The sequence below is a fragment of the Melopsittacus undulatus genome, chromosome 1 (genome assembly GCF_012275295.1).
Source record: "Melopsittacus undulatus isolate bMelUnd1 chromosome 1, bMelUnd1.mat.Z, whole genome shotgun sequence".
In the NCBI taxonomy this organism is placed as follows: Eukaryota; Metazoa; Chordata; class Aves; order Psittaciformes; family Psittaculidae; genus Melopsittacus; species Melopsittacus undulatus.
In genome coordinates, this window is record NC_047527.1 from 76,310,624 (window position 1) to 76,331,145 (window position 20,522).

The following is a 20,522-nucleotide window of genomic DNA, read 5'->3' on the forward strand; positions in this document are numbered from 1 at the left end:
GGATTCACACCAAAATGCCAGGGCTTTGAATGGTGGGAAAGTTTACACTAAATTTCAACTTGTTGTATCTCAAAATAAATCTACGGTGAGAAAACCCTCCAATCTTTAACCAGCTTTGGATGTGAATCAGAACTCTAATTCAGGGTCAGGCCTATTTAGAGTGTCTGCTTCAGTAGCTACATTAGCTAAAACAAACTACAATTTACAAAGGTCTATAGTGAAGCAGCATGTGAACAGAGTTACTTTTATTTTTAATGCAGTGCAACCCAATTTGCATAGAGTATAATCTATTTTTAATGAGTCTGGCTTTTACCCAGTCCTACACCAGGATTCACTGAAGCATGAAGAACTAGCCCAACTGAACTGTGCTGATGGTTCTCTGGATTAGACAGGCAGGTTCTTCAGGCTACGAACACTTGCTTTAACCCTTTACCATTATTTTCTTTCATCACGGAACACACAGATTTTTAGACCTGTGAGATGCAGAAAATGGGAATGATGCAGTCCAGGCTACCCCATGCTCTAAGGTGTAAACAAGGGTAGATCAAACTATTAGGAGATTATGACCAACAAAAGCCAACCTTTCAGGCTCCCTTCTCCTCAGTTTAGGAAAATTACATAAGCCCTGTTCTTGGGATTTGTTCTGAACACAGGTTCACAGGGCTCTCTTCTCAGTTTCTCTCCTTTGAGCTTCCACTAGTGGGTTACATGTGTCAAGATAAAAATCTATATCAGTCAGATTAGTTTCCTAGTTGAAAAACCTTCCATCACTGATTTAGATTCAGAGAAATAAAAAAAACCAAACACCACCAAATGCAACCCAAGAAAAAGAATCTGTGTGAAAAATGTTTACAGGAGAAATGCCATTCCAACTTAAAATGTTGAAAGCTCTGGACATTTGTGTTTTATTGTTTAGGAAACCTTGTCTTATAATCACTGTCACTTGTGGCATCAAGGCCAAGGACAAGCCAGTAACTGAAACCCAGCTGTTTCACACATGTGCAATGAGGAGACTGGTATGAACTCCTACTGTACTAACAGCACCTCACAGCCAGTAACCTTATATACAGAGTCATTGACTGAACCTAGATTACTTTTTATCCCCCAAAATACTATGGCTAGGTCAAGAACTAAGAATATCCTGAAGGTTATTTTTTATGCTGCCTTGTCTTCTTTGTTACAAGACATTTTTATTCTGGGAAATAATTCTCATCACTATAGAATACAACATTCTTGCATGAGAAGCTGAACAGAAAAATGTTAAAATGGATTTTTCTGCCTACTGTATTGCTAAAGGACTCAAAAATAAGATGCTTTTTTTTCCAGGAGCATTACTTGCATAAATGAAAGAAATATTTAACCTTTCATGTTTGGATCACTTTAGTAACTGAATAGCTCATATACAAAGCAGTGTCAGGGAAGTTAGTGAAGCCCCAAATTTAGATTAGGTATTAGGAAAAAAATTCTTCACACTATGAGGGTGGTGAGGCACTGGCACAGGGTGCCCAAAGAAGCTGTGGCTGCCCCATCCCTGGCAGTGTTCAAGGCCAGGTTGGATGGAGCTTTGAGCAACCTGGTCTAGTGCAAGATGCCTCTGACCATGGTAGTGGGATTGGAACTAGATGATCTTTAAGGTCCCTCCCAAACCAAACCAGTCTATGATTCTATGATTCTGTGATTCCTATTCCATGTTTTAACATGTGGTGTTTAATTCTATGAAAAGGGAAGCAATAAGGAATGACTTTAATGCATGGTTGGTCAGTAGATATAGAGATTACATTATAAAGCATCCAATTTTGACTAGAGAAAGGGGAAAGAGAAAGTCACAAGTCATGGTTCTGACTTACCTATCTGGATTGTCAGCAGCACAGACAGAATCAATCAGTCCTACATCAAGCGTACCCTATAAACACCCAGCCAGAAAAGGAGAAAGACATTTACTATTACATTACTCACAGTACACTTTTCAGAGATGAGTGAAAGGAGCAGCAGCTTAATGAAATGTAGATTTGGGTATCAATTTCTCTTAAGCATTAAAACGGCTAAGAGTAAAACTAAGAGACTCAGATAAATAGTTCCAGTAAAAGATTATCTCTAATTAAGCTGAAGGCAGCTCAAAAACTGCTCTTACTTTTGTATGCTTCCAAACCTGTTTGAATGTTTCACCTAGAAGTACCATCCCAATGTAAATGGCATCCTCTCAGAACTTCTGAAACCATTAAGCAGAAGTTTTTATTTCCCCTTGCTTGATATTAGGTTCCAAATGTATTCCACTTATTCCCAGTGTATGTTGTACAGAATGATAAATGCAGTTTATATGCAGGACCAGAGAAATCTCAGATTTTCAACTCTTGGGTTTTTATTTTACTCATTAACTGTAACTTTGCAAAACTTCAAACTCAAACACAAATGCTGTTTTGGAAGGGAGCTGGACCATAAAAAAACACCTCTAAAATAATACTAATTTTCCATCAAAGTGAATGATGGGTAAGGAATCAGAAGTCACACTCTTCTTGCATACCTGCAGGACCAAAGGCATGGAGCCTCTAGCCAGTGTCACAGCTATGACCACATATAAGGAGTCCTATAGGCTGTGACTCTCAGAAGCTGTGGCCACCACAGTGCCCCTATTTTCTAAAACTATTTGCTCTGAAAAGTTCTTCAGATTTAGACTTACCACAGCATTCTGTGGATTTGCCTGCTCATCATGCATCTCTCGGATCTCTTGCTCTGTGGACGCATGAACTTGACTCAGTACACTAAACCACTGGCTGTGGAAAGAAAGGCAGCAGTGTAAGTAAAATGATGCTCCTGAGCAAGCCTTCTGTCACCTTTGTTCTGCAGAGTTCTAGCAGGTTCTTCAGGTTTTTGAAATTGCTTAAGATTCCTCTTTGTCAACATGCAGAAAAGCAGCAAGGCTTTATGTCAGTTCAGGTAATACTGGGCTCAAGCAAGCCCCTCCAGATCTCCCATCCAAGTTCATGTCATACCCTTCTTCCTCAAGACAAAAACCTTCTACAAAAAGTGGCACCTCTGAAAAACCGGCAGTAAGCACACTGAAATATCTGAGTGCTTAGAGAGTATTTGTAACACATTCCATATATTTCATCTGGAAAAAAAGAATACATTTCTAGCTACACACAAAGCCTTTAATGGGAAACCCAACCTTCAGATTATAAATTCTGCTGCACTCATAGCGTGGCTGGTAATAGTTTCTTACAATGATACTTCCACAAAGACCACCCAAGTCCATGAAGTTATCTGAGAGGGGGAAAGAATAAAACCTCCAAGCAAATAGGCCTACATTTTTTTTGTTCCTTGTGGAACACTGGAAAATCCAGCTACTGGAAGGACCAGTGAAGTTGAACCAGAGCTAATGTGTGCCACTCCAGCGGCCTTGTGTACATCCATAACAGGAAAAGTGGCAGAAAGGTTTCCAGTACTCAGCCCCTAGTGCTGAGCAGCAATTACAAGATTTAATTCCAACCACACCTTCTGCTTCTGGGAAATCTCTACCCTTCTGGCACTTATATATGATAAAGCTCAAGGGCTCTAAGCAATCCCACTGAAATCTGAGGGCAGAGCTTGGCCTGTTTGGCAGGTTCCTGAATGCCATTCTTTGAGATAGGAATTTGCCATTCTAATGAAAACCACCTGGGGCCAAGTTTTCAAAGGGCTGAAAAGCCCAGCCTTTAAAACAGGCTACTCACTTTTCTGCAGAGGTTCCTCCACCACCACCAGGATGAGGAAACAAATGCAAAACTACTGGATTTAAATTTAAAGCTGTCTTTTCTGCAATTGCTTATAGCCATAGAATTTATACCCAGGACACTAAAATGCTGCCTCCTTAACTCTAGCATTCAGAAGCCAACTGCTCCCCATACTGTAGATAATCTAGGAACCAAACTGACAAAAGAGCTTGATAAAACCTGTGTAAATCTGTCAGACAGCGTCATCATTGCCATATCCTAAATTCTTTCTAACAGCTTATTCTTTCATTAGAAACAATCCAAGGCATATGAAGAAAAAAAAAGATTTATAATGACTGACAATAAAGAAGATGAAAACATATTTAGTTCTGATTCTTTTGTTAAGACTCAGAGGTTACCACAGAGAGGTTCTGCTTAGCACTTACTTTTCTGGATTGAAGACCAGGTCATTGAAAACCCTTCCAAAATGAGGGAAGGGTCATCTACAGAAAAGGAATCATCAGCTGAAGAAAACTAAATGTCAGCTACCAAAAATTTCCCACAAATTAAATTCAGCTTTCTTTTTTTTGCACTCAGGAATTGCAAATGTACTTTAATGTCAATCTTCTATTTAAAAACAGAGAAAGACTTAATTTAGTAATAATTTATTATTGGATTTAAAAGAACAATTCAGAGTTTTCATAATTTCATGTCTCTTTGTGTAAACAATGAAAAAGAATTAATCATGGTACTTGGCAAAAGACAAAGGCAGATCTGACTCTCCTTTTGCTTTCTTCCCTCACAGGACCTCCTTTGTCTTTCACCTGAGTCCCAGAACCCAAGAACAGGTTAAAAACAGACGAGGGGGTTGAAGGCAATAAACCCTCAGTAATGGTTGCCCACTGAAGCATTACTTCTCAAATAGATTTCCATGCTCAAAAAAGTAATTCCTCATTTGGGAGGGTGTGTGTGGGTCATGTTTCTCTTGGTTTTTCCCTTAATTTGAGCAAAAAACAACCTCAGATCATGATTTAGCCCATGTACAGAATACTTTTTTCAATAATAGATTCAGAACCATCACAGTCCAATAAATGTGTACTTTAAATAATGCCAAACACTAACAAGACTTTGACTTAAGAGCGTTTGCAAATCCTTACACACCTCCCTCATCAAAAAGTTTTGGGATGATTGAGAAAAAAATATTAAATACACTGGTAAATACACTACTCCTCCAGGTTTAAGAAGAAAATGAAAGAGATGCATGACAACAGACAAGTCTTTATGCTGACGATTTCTCATTGGTCCCTAAGGCAGGTACACAAGCCTAATAAAAGAGACTAGGCCTTCATTTTAAAATAAACTCAAATCACACAAGAATCTTAACAATAACTGCTGGAAAGGTCATAATTTGTTTCAAGAGTAATTTTAAGAATGCTTAAAAACTGAAGAATGATTTTGCACTGTAAGCATTACTAAATTTATACTCGGGATCTTGTGATACAAGTAGGTATTGTACCTTTAAAAAGAACAGAATACGAAGCAACTTTCAAGGCTTCACAAAAAAGTAGCTCAAGTGATGTTGACATAGCCATTCTGTATTCTGGCCTAGGGGCAGCAAGGCAGTGGGTAATAAGCTTTGGTTACTAAGTTCACTTTATTCAAATGCCTGATTTTTATGGGCAAGCATATTATTATCTCACATGAACTGTAGTGTAGGATTTTCTTTTAAGAATGCACTAAAACTGATCTGACAAGTCAGGCTTGCTCCTCACCTGCCAGGCTCCCCCTGCAGTTTGATATGGATCCTTTAGCAAGAAAGGTAAGACCCTTCTTAAATAAGTAGAAAGGGAAAAACTCTCTTGCATGCTCTTCTTATTCACGAACATGCTTTCATCATAAAATCCAGTCATCTCATTTCAATTTTTATCTGAAAACATTTTAGGCTCTGCTTAGGCAAAGAGATCCCAACCCTGAAGAACAGTACTTTATTTCAGACAAATTGCAGGATCCTTAATACTGATTTAATCTATGCAGCAAAACACTGCGGGATAATGTACAAGAGTAGCGTCAATGGCTGATGGCTGCCTCTTTACAGACATACTGTGTTTCAGAAAGTTGCTAGTAATAAATGGATAACAGCCACATTTTGGGAAAATTTTCACTGGCAGTCTAACTCTTCCCACTAATATTCAGTCATGGGATTTTTTTTCCCAGTAGGCCTTTCAAGAGTGCTAAATGCAACGTGTTTAACACAGCCTGAATGTTTTGTGACAGTGGAAAATGAATGACAAGCGCTAGTCAGACTGGCACAGAGATTTCATACCTTGCATCCTCAGGAGACTCAGCAATTAAGTGGTAGGTCCTATCACCCATTATTAGATCAATACCATTTTCTTTTCCTGTATTATCAACAATCTCTCTGAAAAAAAGAAAGTGCAAAGATCAAGCATTACAGGTTGTCATTGTCTGGAAAACTGTTCTGCCAAGAGGCTCACAAAACACTGACACTTAAAATAACAGCAGTCAGCCTTAAGCAGGTTCATGTGCAAGGCTCACAATGTGGTTTATCAGACAGTATTATTCATCAAACTGTAGCTGTGTTTTCTGCCAATTTCTGTACAAATATTCTAATTCTGATTACTGTCACTATACCAAGTTGACTACTCTGTTACTGTTTTAACAAGAGATAATGCCTTTAAAGAAAAGGCACTATCAAACCTCAAGAGAGGCAAGGATGACTGAGTTGAGAAATGGACATATTTCTCAACTGGCTGCATTCCCAAATAGTTTTTTGAGTGCTAAAAAGAAAGCTCTTGAAGATTAAAACCAAAAAGCAAACAAAACCTGGATTAGTGATTCTGTGTGGTTGTGAGTCACCAGAAAGACAAATCCAAAGATAGCTTCCAGAAAAAGCTGAACACTCATCTGCTGAAGAATTACATCTTTCTGATGTGTAGTTTCAACAGCTAAGTATTGGTATATTAAATAGCCATGAACCACAAAGCACAAGATTTTTAAGGAATATTTGAAATATTGCATCAGGTTTTCCTGAAGCTTAAGAAATCAACTTGATTTCTTTCTTGCTGTTTTACTGTATTTGTCTGAAGCTTATTATTTCCTTAACTAGCCATACTTCCTTATCAGCTATACCATTCTCTTAAATCTCTACCCTATATGCAAGCTCTGCTTAAGAGGCTCATTAGGACAATTTGTCTGCTATTTAAACAAAAATCTGTAATTCTGTCCTGTTTTCTTTAACTTGGTTTCCTTCCCCCCCTATGTTGAGCAGTGTCCAACAGAATCCCTCCCTGTTCTGTGTTTTAAATTAATCAGCCCAAGATTTATTTAATTTGCACATGGTCCCTAATGTGGAGTGGGGAAATATGTAAGTCAGACGATGTGTTAGGAATGCACTCAGTGAATATGAAAGTTACAAAAGCTATTGCTTATTTCTCATAACATGCAGCTCTTTAAATACAAATACCCTTTCTTTTAGCTGTTTTATACACAAATAGTCATTGATTGAACCTATAGTTCCAGTTAGGTTCAACAACCTTCGACAATTTTAAAGGTACATTCGGCAATGAACTTCAATAGAGCACAGTCAATGAAATAATGTGGTGACAACAGAAAAAAGAGAGTTTAAACATGTTAGAAAGCTATGCTAGATACATGCTGTGGTACATGAGACAGTGGTAGGAACTTCAGTGTTTATTCAGAGATTTGCTTTACAGTCAGCAGACCACTGGTTTCACATGAGCAAGTCAGAATGCTCACTGAAGCTATTTACTTTGCCCTGCTTGAAATCAAGCTCAAGCCAGGACGTCCAAAAAAAAGATTAATGTAAGCTTTCAATTTAATTCAAGCACTGTGTTAAATTAACAAAGTAAAAAGGACAGTTGCAGATTACAAGAAGCAGAGTGGAATGAAGTGCTACAGTCACTGCTATTTTTCTCTTCCTTTGAAGAAAGCTCAGGTACACGTTTATACAGAGATGAGACTACCAGTGTTAGCACACTCTAATTTTTAAATTTGGTTGGATAATAAAAAGTTCATAAAGTACACTGACTGTTTAGAAGGAAAAAATACCATCCCTTAGAAAACTGTTTTTCAGGAAGCATAGATTTTTAAGGTACAAGGAACTTCAGTTACTTACCAGATATAAGTTACTGTTAGGTTTAGTAGTTTTTTTTTTTTTTAATTAATATACACATTTTAAAGACTTTTCTATAACTACCACAATTATTTCAAACACACACAAAAAAATCATAAATGCACACAGAAGATACAGCTTTGACCAGTGCTAACTTAAATACATTCAGGGCCTATTAATTCCACCCTCTTCATTCTACGTTTGCCTGCAGCTATGGACTTGGCAACATGCCCCAAATTGCCTTGGGAATCATTACAGACTAAGTAGGGCCTCTAGTCTGGAAGAAAGCACAGACAGGTTCATTATAGCAGCAGTTTTCTGAAGTATTTGGCACTGGCTTAGCTCTGAGCACTTTGGGGACGAAAGAGAGAGCCAAGTAAGGACAACACTTGCTTTCAGTAACTTCATCACACCCACTTTCTTGCTTGCATTCACACAATTTGAAGGCAGGCACTAAACATCTTCCCAGATTAATACTCAGGAAGTATTTAGCCTTACATACAAAACCCCATATAAACCTACTTGGCTGTTCGGACATCCATGGCACCCTTCAGCTTTTCTTCACTGTCATTTTCAAAGTACATCAACCTGGACTGCCTGAGAACAAACCATCGTTTCTTCCAGTTCCTTCTGGAAAGCGTAGATGATCCACCCCCCTTTTTGTGAAGCCAACCCTGCTTAAGCGCTTCCTGCTTGGAACGAAACCACAGGAAGGTCTCATCTTTCAGGACACACCAGCGTCGCTTCCATGTGTTTATTAAGCCACCTGGCAAGAGAGACAGATGTGGGTTTATACCTAGGTAAGAGAAGCAATTATAATGTAAAACAGAAGCGGTGACCAAACTAATGCTGGAAGATGCTGACCAATGATGCTACACTTAAACCGAGTCTCTGCTATAAGCCACAAAACCAAAGATTTTACTTTTGCGTGTCCGTAAGGCCACCAATATTGCTGTCTACCTTATAGATTACAGTAAGTTTCCACATAACAAAAACATGTATGCAGAATCTATATAATTATATATACTTATACATAACATATATATAAATAATAAATTATTAAAAAGTCTTACTGCACTTGAGAATCAGATCTTTAACACTGGTTTCAATATATCTCAGTGACAATCTAAGAAAACTTTTGTGTTAAACTCTGTCCTATCTCCAGGTTATCTGGGGGTAATAACATTCAACTGAAATCCACAGAACCTGAAAAAGCTACACTTAAGAGCAGGAAATACACTAAGGTGAGCTCAGTCATACCAAAGTGTGGCTGTAAGGCAGACAATACACCTTGCACTGTAGTTACATCACAGCCATCAAAACCATAACCAAGCCAATATACTCCTGTCATTCCACAACTTACTGCTAACTATGTCAGAAAGTAAAAGCTCTGCTGGTGATGTCTGCATTATTTTTCACACAAACATAGCTATGCCCACATTCATCACTGTTTCTGTTCCAGGAAAATAAGTTATACTACCGTGATAGGTACCAAAGATTCATCTAAATGGTAATTTACTATCAATCATCAGAAGGTAAGACCACAAATCTTAGCCAGGGAACTCCTGTGTATATGCTTTCAGTTTCTCATGCCCCTTTGCCACACATACCCTTTTCTTGTGTCTTTCAGGTCCAAAATGGAAGTCAACTGAGGTCAGTAAAACTGGCCCATGATGCAGAATGCTGCCTACGTTACAGTGTTTTGGAAGCAGGAATCAGTTTTCCTCAAAGTTGGCACAACTTGACTTCATGAGTTATTTTGTTCTATTTATACTGAATATTCAATTGCTTACCAGCCAGCAAATATGTAAAATGAAACAGAGGCAGCCCAAAGTGTTAATGTTCCTTTGCAGAGGGGACAAACACTGCTAGGTATAAGACACTGCAAGTAACTTAATTTAAGAACAGCTCAAATTTGAGTTACTTTTCCACCCTCCTTTGAAAAATAAGAAAATAGCTTAACTGTACAGGAATTGGAGTTCAAGGTATAATAAACATTTCTGATTATTTTTTATTTTTAGCGAATTCTGATTCACCCAGTACCTTTCATGTACAGAAAGCTGTGAAAGTAGGGCAGGCTGACACAGCTGTAGACTGAATCCCTCCGGTAGGAAAGTTCATCATCTGTATCAAACCTGGAGTCAAAGTCTTCTTCACTGTCTTCAAACTAGAGAAAAGAGGGAATAAAGGTGAAATGATCTCTCAGGGTAGGGTTTAGATAAAACTGGTTTAGGACTCTTCAGCTAAAACATCTTATGGTGTATTGGAGGGGCATGACTCCTCACTGCTTTTTGCCCAGCTAACAAAGGAAAGACTACATCATAGTAACGTGCAGCTTGAACTGTTTGATTATACACTAGCCCTAATTTCAAGTAACAAATCTATAAACCAGCTTTGTAACTGCTCAGGAAAGTTATCCCCTTGCAAGAGCATGGCCAAGTTATGCTACCTTGTGCAACCTCCCTCTATCACTGATGTGCTGTAAGTAACATTTTTGAAGTCTTGAAAAACAAACATATTCCACAAGCTGCAGTAATAGCTGTCCTCCACCCTCACCCCCAATAACCAGAATTTCTGTTCTGTATCAAACACATGCAGAGTTGTGCAACAGGAATGAGCTCTCAACAGAGACAGCTAAAAGTGGTTTTGTCTTAGGCAAGAACTGTTAATTTATCTCAATGACCAGGATGGCTCCTTGTTGACTGGTTTTCAGTACATCAACTATATATATTTTAGTGTAAATGTTTTCCTTCTAAGTAAGTTGGTGTTGCTGAAATAGTTTTTTACTTTCCCAACCAGTCTCACAGAAGTATTCTGTGAGTAACAGGGGAAATAATATTCTTCCAAAAAACATTTGCAGGAGAAAATGCCATAGTGTACTACTCAGTAACAACACTGAAAAACAACTTCTCAGTATGAGGGTCTGCCTAAATAATTTGTCATCATGTGAAATTTACTCTCCAAGTAATCTTGAAATACATCTGGCATTTCATGGACTTCTGTAAGCAGTTTTATTCCTCCATACTGTAGCAACTTGCATGCATAACAGAATCTGGTTTTTATTTCCTGAAATCAATTCCCCACCTGGTACCTTAACTCCAAATACACACAGAGAAGAATTTTGCTTATGAATTATGTCCAAGGCCATGCACTGAGCTCCTCACCAAATAGTATGAAGTTCTGCATTAAAAAAGATAGAGCCATATCTTTGCCTAAGCTTAGGACTGCAAGCACCATCTGAGCCGCTTCTAACTCTAATGCACTCACCCCAGTGGCATCTAGATGGCAACAGACAACTACATCCATACACAATCTAAGCAAGTCAAACTGCACAATGCAGACATTTGTAACAACAGCTACAGTGATTCTAAGGCTGCACAGTGGGAAAAAAAGGAAATCAGGAAGCACATATCAATTATTATATAATAAAACCAGTGATACTTACAGAAGACTGAGCTCCTTCGGAGCTAAACCGGTATGCTCCAGAGCTATTGTATGTCCCAACTGAGCATCGGTAATCTGGTGACCACTGGCTACTGTGTGAATTGGAGAAGGTCACGCTGCTGCCAGAAGTAATAGCACCATCTTCATAATCGTCTTGGTCGTAATCATAGTCTCCATCGGGAGAAATAAGTTCCACAGAATTTGGGGGTCTACATGATACATTTTCTGGCATGCAATATGTGGATTCACCACTTGAAGAGTTGTGGAGACTGACTGTATCATGGGCAGGAGGTATAAGCATGGCGTTGCTAGCAGCAGGAATTGTTGGCACCACGGTATCATTCATATAGGGATCCTCTTCTGAGGAGTCATCACTTGTTCTGATGCCACTGGTCCTTTGATCAGAATGGCCATGCTCACTTGGGTTGGGCGAATCCTTAAATGCATCATCATCAGCTTCAAAGCCCTCATCTACCTCCTCCTCAGGATATGGCTGGCTGAAGTTAAAATTGGGTTTTTCACTGCAGGCATTTCCAGTCTGTTCAGTCAGCTCAGCAGGATACCCACCGCCCACAGAGAGAGACCTCTCAATGTTTCGGACACACTCATCAATCTCATCAAAGTTCAGGGATTCCAGGAACTCCTGGGCTGCTCGACATGCTTCATCCTCAAGCCGCCGGAGTTCCTCATCTCGAAGCTGCTGCAGCCTCTGTAATGAAGCCTCTGTCAAGGACAGCTCCTGCTGCTTCTTCACACGCTGCAGGTCTTCAATTTCTTTCTCCAGCCGCAGGATTTCTTCCACCTGCCTGCTTTCTTTCTGCTTCTCTACCTCTTGCTTCAGCTCTGCCTCCTTCTGGGCTTTCTGAATGGCAGCCAGTTCCTGCTTCTTTCTCTCTTCTTCAGCCTGCATTCAAAATAAAATAAATGAAAAAAACCCCAAAAACCTTAAAATAAAGCACTTCAACGCAAGATTCCTTTTTTTACACTTATTTATTGCAAAAGCACTATGCTCCCACCGTGCTGTTCCATTTAAAAGGACCCTTATCTCTACATCAAAAGCAAAAGGAAAGAAGAAAAACTAAAGCATGATTACATTTGCTCACAGATACGGGAAGGCTCAAGTACGTGCAGAAATTTCGGTCTTTGCCAGAAATTAAATGAAGCATGAGGTGAAAGAAATTTCCATGCAAACAACTGTATCAAGTTTCCTTTTGCTTTATCTGCCAACTCCTGTAATAAGTTTAGTTTAAATGCCACAGATGCCTTTTAGTTTTTTAATGGCTGGGTTGAGATACTCAAATAAACAGGATGGCTGAAAGCATAAAGAATATAATTTACCTGCTGGGCAAGACGCTCTGCTTCTTGCCTTTGTCTTTCCCTAAAGTGAAGGAAGAAAAGAAGTTAGTAAATCAAGCTCAACATAAGCTCATCACACACCTTTGCTAGGGCAATAGCTCGGTTTGCAAAGATCATCTGTCATATGGAAAAGAGAGACAAAAATAAGGTCACCAAGAATATGTTTGTCAAAATGAAACTACCATGATAGCCACAGGCATCTTTTAGCAGAAGATGCAAGGGTTTCCAAAACCACTTGATAACAATCTGAAATAAAGGCTATTCAGACCAAAACCTGGTATGGCACAGACAGGAGAGTGATGCAAGATAGACTACTGCACCTTTCTTCCTCCTCTTTTCTTCTTTCCTCCTCTTGTCTCTGCTTCTCCTCTAGTCGCTCCCTGTAAACACGTCGAGCAAGCTGGCCTCGCCGCTGCTTCTGAAGGATTATGGCTGCTTTCTTCAGGCACAGGAACTTTTTCCTACCGCTGAATGCTCTGTAGTTCTTCTGTATCACAACCACACAGTAGAGAACCTTTCTATACCGCTTCCTGGGAGAAAAATAGCAGATTTCTAATGAAACAAGGGACTAACAAGCAGTGGCAAGAGGTTTCGCCATGGTGATTTGCAATAATGAGCCCATGATAATAAAACAATTTATTAGTTCTAGTTCTGTGGTGGTTGCCCCATTCTCCTTCATATTCTCCTCCCTTTGAGAAAAGATTCTTTCATTTCCATGTCAGCACTGTGTCTTCATTAAATAAATGCATACTACACCTGTCTTAAATATTCTTATGCCCCTGACAAGGAGATGCTAAAAGGACAGCTCTGTGTGTGTGCACCCATGTGGAGAAAGAATATTCAGAGATAGTCATCCCACAACTACAAAAACAAGTATCATGAGCTGCAGGATAGCTCTGTCATTAAAAAAAAAGCAATATAGATTTTAAGTAACATACTGGAGAATATAAGGACAGGACTAATATACACATGAAAAGAAATGACCTCATTGTGCAAACAAGTTTCCTTAAACTGTCCTCAACTGATCTGCAGAAAAAGCAAAGAAATAAACATATGGGATGAGCAATTCCACCTAATATGTAATGCATGAAGCCAGATAAACAAGTGAAACATCCATCAGTTACCTCATGTCATAGTTCTTTAAGACCCAAACTCTTTTCTGACCATGCTGAAGCAAAGATTAATCAGAATCTCAGCTGGTGATTTGGGGCAGCCCCATTAGGTGCCATCCCTTCAGAGTTCCTCCCATGGATCTAATGCCATAATACAATTATATGGATGCTGGCCGACTTCCAAACTTCTATAACATCCTATTCAAAACTCCACTGTGTTTTATTCATGAGTCTGGCAAAGATACCAGCTGCTGTTTTCAAAAGTCAATTACAGGATTTGGGTGCCTGGTCCCTAGAAAAAGTTAAGTATTGCACCAGAAGGATTTAGCTCCATGACACTCCACCCATGTCTTTCAAAGCCTGTTTATCCATATTCTTATCTAGTCACTTACCGGGCTGCATAACCTAAGATGTGTGCTCGGATAACCATTGCTGCCTTGGTGACTTCCACCTCTCGCTGTTTCTCTAACTTGTGTTCCAAGGACTCCCGGAGAAACACCTACATGAGAAAACTGCTGGCTTAACAAACTGCAGAAAGCATTTATATAAAGGACAGCAGGGTGCTGCCAATGTCAGCCCAAGCTGCAAGCCTCAGGTTCAAATCCTGAGACAAACATACCATTTCCTCAACAGAGAATTAAAAACCAAAATGAATTCCTCTTAGAAGAAAATACCTGCAGATGATGCTCTATCTTTGGATTTCAGTGGAAAGAGCCTAATTAAACTAAAGTGAATTTTAATTAGGAGCAGGGTTTTTCCAAAAGCAACATAATTCATTAAATGGCCTTTTCCCACCAAAGAGTAATACAGGCCAAAGAACTTGTAGGATTTAGCCTGAACTTTGTGACTTGAGAGGCAGAAATACCACCCGATACTTTAGGTGTTTTACAGTGTCACCACCAGAGCGTGGTGATGAGGAAAGTGTGTGAACTGTAGGGGCTCTGCTGGGGGGGGCGCTCTCCAGGGAGGAGGGCTGCAAAAACATCTAAAAGCAGGAATGCTTCCTGAAAGTGTTTTGAGTTTTTCCTTGCTGTGAAAAAAACCCAAACCAACCAACTAAAAACCAAAAAGCACCAAACAACAACAAAAAAACCCACCCAAAACCCTGGACTTTTTAAGGTGTTCAAGTAGGAAACAAGGTAGGATTTTCTCCTATGTTTGGGGGAAAAAAAGCCCATCATCAAAGCCAAAGCAGCACCATATCTGAGGAGAGGCACACTTGTGAGTTTTGAATGCAGCTTGAAAGCAATTACATTTTACCACAAATCACCTAATACTAAGGAACATAAAAAGGCCCACAGAAAGTCTCAGAGTTCCATGATACAAGTTGCACCGAGCAGCTCTTTCTAGATCAAGTTTTTACTCATGGACAAAGCCTTTTCTTTCACTCAGTGGGCAATCCTTCCATGCTCCGCACACACTGGCTTTAAAACCACAACAAAACTCTGCTTCAGAAAGGCATTCAGATATTTCCTGAACAAAAATGGATGTTAAGCCTGTGTTAAGCCCAGGCTTTCCTGAACAGGTGCATTGCAGCTTGAGACATAAAAAACAAGAAAAAAAACAAATCACACTGAGGCTAAATCATCACAATGTTGTATAACCTCCTTTTAAATAATGTGGGCAGGATAGTGCCCCATCATCCCATGTTCAGTCTGAAACCAATGCCCTCTTGTTCTCTTCTACAATAAGCTGTTTATGAAGACTCTTATAAATGTGCAGGCAGCTCCAGAGGAGGAGGAGGCCAGGCCCCAGGAAGGGAAGTTAGAACAGAGCTCTGGCTCCTGCCGAGGTCCTGAGGAGCTGATTAAAACAATTTCAGGTTCTGATAAATGTATGTCCCTAAGATGCCAAAGCACTGCTCAGGGTCCATGCATGAATACCATTAATACACTACATCTGGAAGTATAATGGGAAGCACAGCCCAGCTCTGCAGCCAAATGTTATCACTGTATTATCTGTATGCCATTGTCTACAAAAAATGGGATGAAAGATGACTTCAATTGACAGCATATTTCAGATCCTATCTCTTACCATAACTGTAAAACAAATCAGCTTTCCCTCTGAGAGTCTTTACGTGTGCAGAAGAATGGAGGAAACCCTCCAAACAATGCAGGTGTGGGGAGAAGAAGATGAGGCAGAAGGGCACTTCACACAGAAATCAATCAGATTTTACAATATATCACTGCTACCTTATGGTAATGAGAGAGTGTTGTTTTTTTTTTCCCCACAATTCTAACAATTGACAAGAAAACTGCAAGTGTAACACATAATTCATCAAACTATTTCTGGGTCTGGTTTTCGTTCTCTCTCCACTACAGAAGACCTGGGAGAGCCAAGGAAGTTACCCAGGGAAAAAAAAAAGAGATGAGAAAGCCATCTGCAGAAGCCTGAGGGATGATCCTTGGCAGCAATGATTTGTAACGCACTCTCTAGTTCTTTGCACCATGCATTTTTAGTATTTAGGAAATCTCAGATGCTGCAATGGGGAATCTTCTCCCAAGTCCAACATGCTTTCACATCATGCAAGTCCAAAAGCACAAATTCACAAGGAGGGAAACTCTGCACACAGCTGTTGTCCAAACTCAAAGTGCAAAACAAGCTTGAAAATACACCTGGATTGTTTCATTTTTCAAATTAAAATACCATTATCTTAATAAAAATTATTTGACTTATTCTGGGGGGGAGGGAGAGACAGGGAGGAAGTTGTGAGCAAAGTACAGGTTGTCCAGTAGGTCCTCTGCAGCTGTGCAGTATAAACCCTGTCTCCATAGCTTTGTGAAAGCACCAGCCCCACAATATGCACAGCCAGATTATTTTACCTTATTTTTTCCAAGCTGCCACTCAGTGCTTGTGTTGTCATACAGACGAAGTAGGACGGCACATTTCTCATTTACATCTTCGGGCAGAGTTAAGTTTCTCATGAGGACTTTATACCTGTCAACCCAAAACCACTTATTACTTCATTTAGGAGACAAGTTCTATCTTTGCCAGATTATTTCTTTTTCTTATTAGATTTTCACTTTGTTCCCCAACATGGGAACACTGATTTGGTACCTGTGACTCTCATCTGAAGTGCACCAGTCACTGTGATTACCTTTTATAAAAGTCCTGAAAGGGCCTCCGGACCGGGAAACCAGCCCTCCGAATCCTGACTGTCTCCAACATCCCAGAATAGCGCAGCTGGTTGAGCACCACCGTCTGATCAAACTGGTCTGGCATCTATAATGAAAAGGTTCAAAACAAAGGTTTAATAGCAATGGTTACAGATGTCAGGGGAAATAAACAAAGGGCAGATTACATGAATCTGAAATGCACAAAGGCTAAAAACTGGCTACACAGTGTCTTTAAAGCTTTAGCGATTCTGAGCATATAAAAATGTATCTACAGGAAGGAATTAAAGGGGTAATTACACAGTATCATTTGCACAGCCACAGTATTTACAGTAATTTAATCTGATCAGCTCATACTTTCTGTTTCATGTGTATTTGCAGACCATTGCTGTGCAGGAAGAAATGACAGAAAGAAGCACACACAGATAACAGGGCAAGCCTGACTTTTTATTTCTTCAGCAACTGAATTTACAGTCCCTGTAGGTGATCCCAAATGTTGAAGACACACAAATACAGTGGTGTGGTACAGTTTTAGAAAAAAAAACACAACAACAAACCCACAAGGGCAGAAAAGATTTAATTTTTAGTGTAGTGACAATTCATTTACTATGTACTAGGATGCCAAATCTCAAATAAGCTTTATTTCAAAGAGCTTCTACTTGTTGCTATTCTGGACAGCAGAAATATTTTCACCTGGAAACGGAAAAAAGAAAAAATCCTGCTTATCTGAAATAAGTTTCCCTTATTTTGCATGCAGTTCTTTCAGCATCATTTTTCATTTAGAAAGCAGATAACCCCATAGCCACTTAAGTCATGAAAAACCTGTGAATGCTGATCAGTATGTTCCTGCCCTTTGGAGCCTCAGGAATCCTCTTGTCCCACTTCAGAATCCCCCAAGTCACTTATACTTTCACCTCGTTTTGAGGTAAACTAGCCACAGACACACAGAGCTACTCAAGGTAGTGCTAACTGCTGCCTTGTAAAATGCCAGCTATCCCAAGAGTGAAATAACACCACATGTAAATGCACCATTTAATTTATCAGCATAATCATCCACTTTAACACACCAGATGACCCTCCTGCAGAGTCATTTGCAGGGCTGGAGTACAGTGCTTAGTATTTTGCAAGAAGAAGTTCAGAAGGTGGTAACTCATAAATACAGTTAATGGTTAATATAAGAGCTCTTTAGCTGATAGAAATGCCAACAAAATCAAGCCCTGAGCAGCTGCAAATAGGAGGGCTCTCTTGATATTTATTAACTGGCTTTAGAATCAAAATAATAGAATAGTTCGGGTTGGAAGGGACCTTCAAAGGTCATCTAGTCCAGTCCACTTGAAGTGAACAGGGACATCTTCAATGAGATCAGGTTGCCTGGCCTTGAATGTCTCCAGGAATGGTGCATCCACCGCCTCTCTGGCCAACCTGTGCCAGTTTAAGAAATTCTTTTCTTTGCATCAGCCTGAATCTCCCCTTTTTCAGTTTAAAACCATCACACCTCATCCTGTCACAACAGGACCCACTAAAAAGTCTTTCCCCATCTTTCTTATAGGCTCCCCTTTAAGTACTGAAAGGCCAAAATAAGGTCTCCCCAGAGCCTTCTTTTATCCAGGCTGAACAAGCCCAGTGCTCTCAACCTTTCCTCATAGGAAGGATGCTCCATCCTTCTGATCATCTTCATGGCCCTTCTCTGGACCCTCACCAATAGGCCCACATCCTTCCTGCACTGAGGACTCCAGAGCTGAATGCAGTACTGCAGGTGAGGTCTCATTAGAGTGCAGTAGAGGAGGAGAATCACCTCTCTCAACCTGCAGGCCATGCTCCTTTTAATGCAGCCCAGCATATGATTGCCTTTCAGGGCTGTAAGTATACATTACTGGGTCATGGTGAGCTTCTCGTCAACCAACACCCCGAGTCCTTCTCAGGGCTGCTCCCAATCCAGTCTCTGCCTAGCCTGTAGCTCTGCCTAGGATTACCCCAACCCTGGTGCAGGATCTTGTATTTGTACAAAAGTTTTGTATTTTATTGAATGCTTACAACAAAGGTATTGATACTGTTGGGTATTACCAACAGTGTTTTCCATACATGCCCACCCCATGGCAGCCACAAGGCCACCCTTCGAATGTCTGTCCACACACTCACCTGCTAGCCTGCTTCTTTTCAGGTGGTTGATGATGTCCGACAAGAAAGAGAAGTAATGAACAGATGGAAGCACAAATCACAAGGAAAAACACTCACTTTTTTTGCCTGTGCAAACCAAGGCTGATGTGTGCCACAAGCAGACACAGGTCAATACATCTTTTTTTGTTCAACACTACATCAGCTTTAGCCTTTTTACCCACCCCGGCTCAAAAGGTGATGCTCTTCATGAGACTTTTAAAGAAAACAGGTTTTTCTGTGTGTTGCAGTGGGGAAGCAGACACATGGCTGGAAGTGAGGATACACCAAAGCCAAGTAAAACTCTGGCAATGTGACAGAAGTGTCTCTCACAAGGGAACACCCTGCACTGTGAGAGCCAGATGGCTGCTGTACCACCTAATCCTGTTCTTGCCAACCCCAGCCACTTAAAAAGTCAAAAGTCAGCCCCACAGCTGGCTTGAAAGCTCCTGATACTTTTTAAAAAGGAAAAACCTTTCTTTTTCCAGCCCTGTCTTGAGTCTCAGAAACTGCACCAGCATTTTCACAACCTGTTTCCTGCAGCTACGGAAGTGAGAAGCAGCCCTGCTCTGTCACCAGCAGCTGGGACTGACACACAATCACCTAACTTCAGATACCTGTATGTTTAAAGAAAAGCATAAAGCGCTGTAAGAGATGTTAACATGGTCATCAAAGTAGGGCAACATAAATACCATTGCAAGTTTAATTACATAAGCCTACTGCTCCACTTTACATTAGTTATTTTTAATTACAGACACACAAGGCTTCTAAATTTGAGGGTCAAATGCTGCCCTGGCCTATCACTGGAATTACATCTGCAACAAGTCTGGCTGCCTTCAAAATACTAGAGTGGTGGCAAGAGATGTGCCACAGTCATCTCTTACACTTTTCAATACTGAGTACTAGAAGATACCTTCTTCTTCACTTGGGGGGTTTTGACCAAGCCATTTCAGCAAATTCCTCAGTAAGGAGGAGAAGTGCAGCCAGTCACAGAGGGAACTCAAACCCTAAACACTAAAATGCATCCAAAGTTTTCCATGTCTAATGAAAATGACCAAAGAAGTAACAAATGCAGTCCTGTGCATAACACCACAGCATCCAGTGTATCCACATTATGACTTGGTGACACATTCATCTGTGGATGAAGAGAATTTCAGGCACAATGGTATAAACACTTGCAGGCAGGGATAATGTCCAGTCAGCAGGTCTCCTCACACTTAAAAAAATCAATTGCATGTGCATTTATTGACCCAGAGTGCAAGTGCTGTATAAACCCCACTATTAAACTGCAGACACAAGACAGTGATGAGCTTCTCCACCTGAATGATGCTCAGAGCAGCACTAAAGAGTTCAACTTGCAATAGCACAAAATCCCCAAGCAAAGGATTACCTTTGCAGCCAGCTCTCAGTCCTGTGTCATTACTGGTGCTCCTTCAGACTTGCTGTGTTAAGCAAGCTAACTGTTGGATTTATACTGAAGTAACACAGGACAGGACTCACC

The 20,522-nt window shown here is 40.1% G+C and overlaps 1 protein-coding gene across 1 annotated transcript in view; it reads right to left on the reverse strand.

Annotated features, from left to right (window-relative positions):
* Positions 1-20,522, reverse strand: part of MYO10 (myosin X) — a 157,081-nt gene that overhangs the window by 13,638 nt on the left and 122,921 nt on the right. The window contains exons 20-30 of the mRNA XM_031052807.2: positions 16,852-16,976; positions 16,577-16,691; positions 14,147-14,253; positions 12,963-13,172; positions 12,625-12,664; positions 11,288-12,190; positions 9,886-10,009; positions 8,365-8,608; positions 6,013-6,108; positions 2,678-2,771; positions 1,848-1,903 (exon numbers count right to left, since the gene is read on the reverse strand). Coding sequence (XP_030908667.2) covers positions 1,848-1,903; positions 2,678-2,771; positions 6,013-6,108; positions 8,365-8,608; positions 9,886-10,009; positions 11,288-12,190; positions 12,625-12,664; positions 12,963-13,172; positions 14,147-14,253; positions 16,577-16,691; positions 16,852-16,976 — 2,114 coding nt within the window. The remainder of the gene's footprint in view (positions 1-1,847; positions 1,904-2,677; positions 2,772-6,012; positions 6,109-8,364; positions 8,609-9,885; positions 10,010-11,287; positions 12,191-12,624; positions 12,665-12,962; positions 13,173-14,146; positions 14,254-16,576; positions 16,692-16,851; positions 16,977-20,522) is intronic.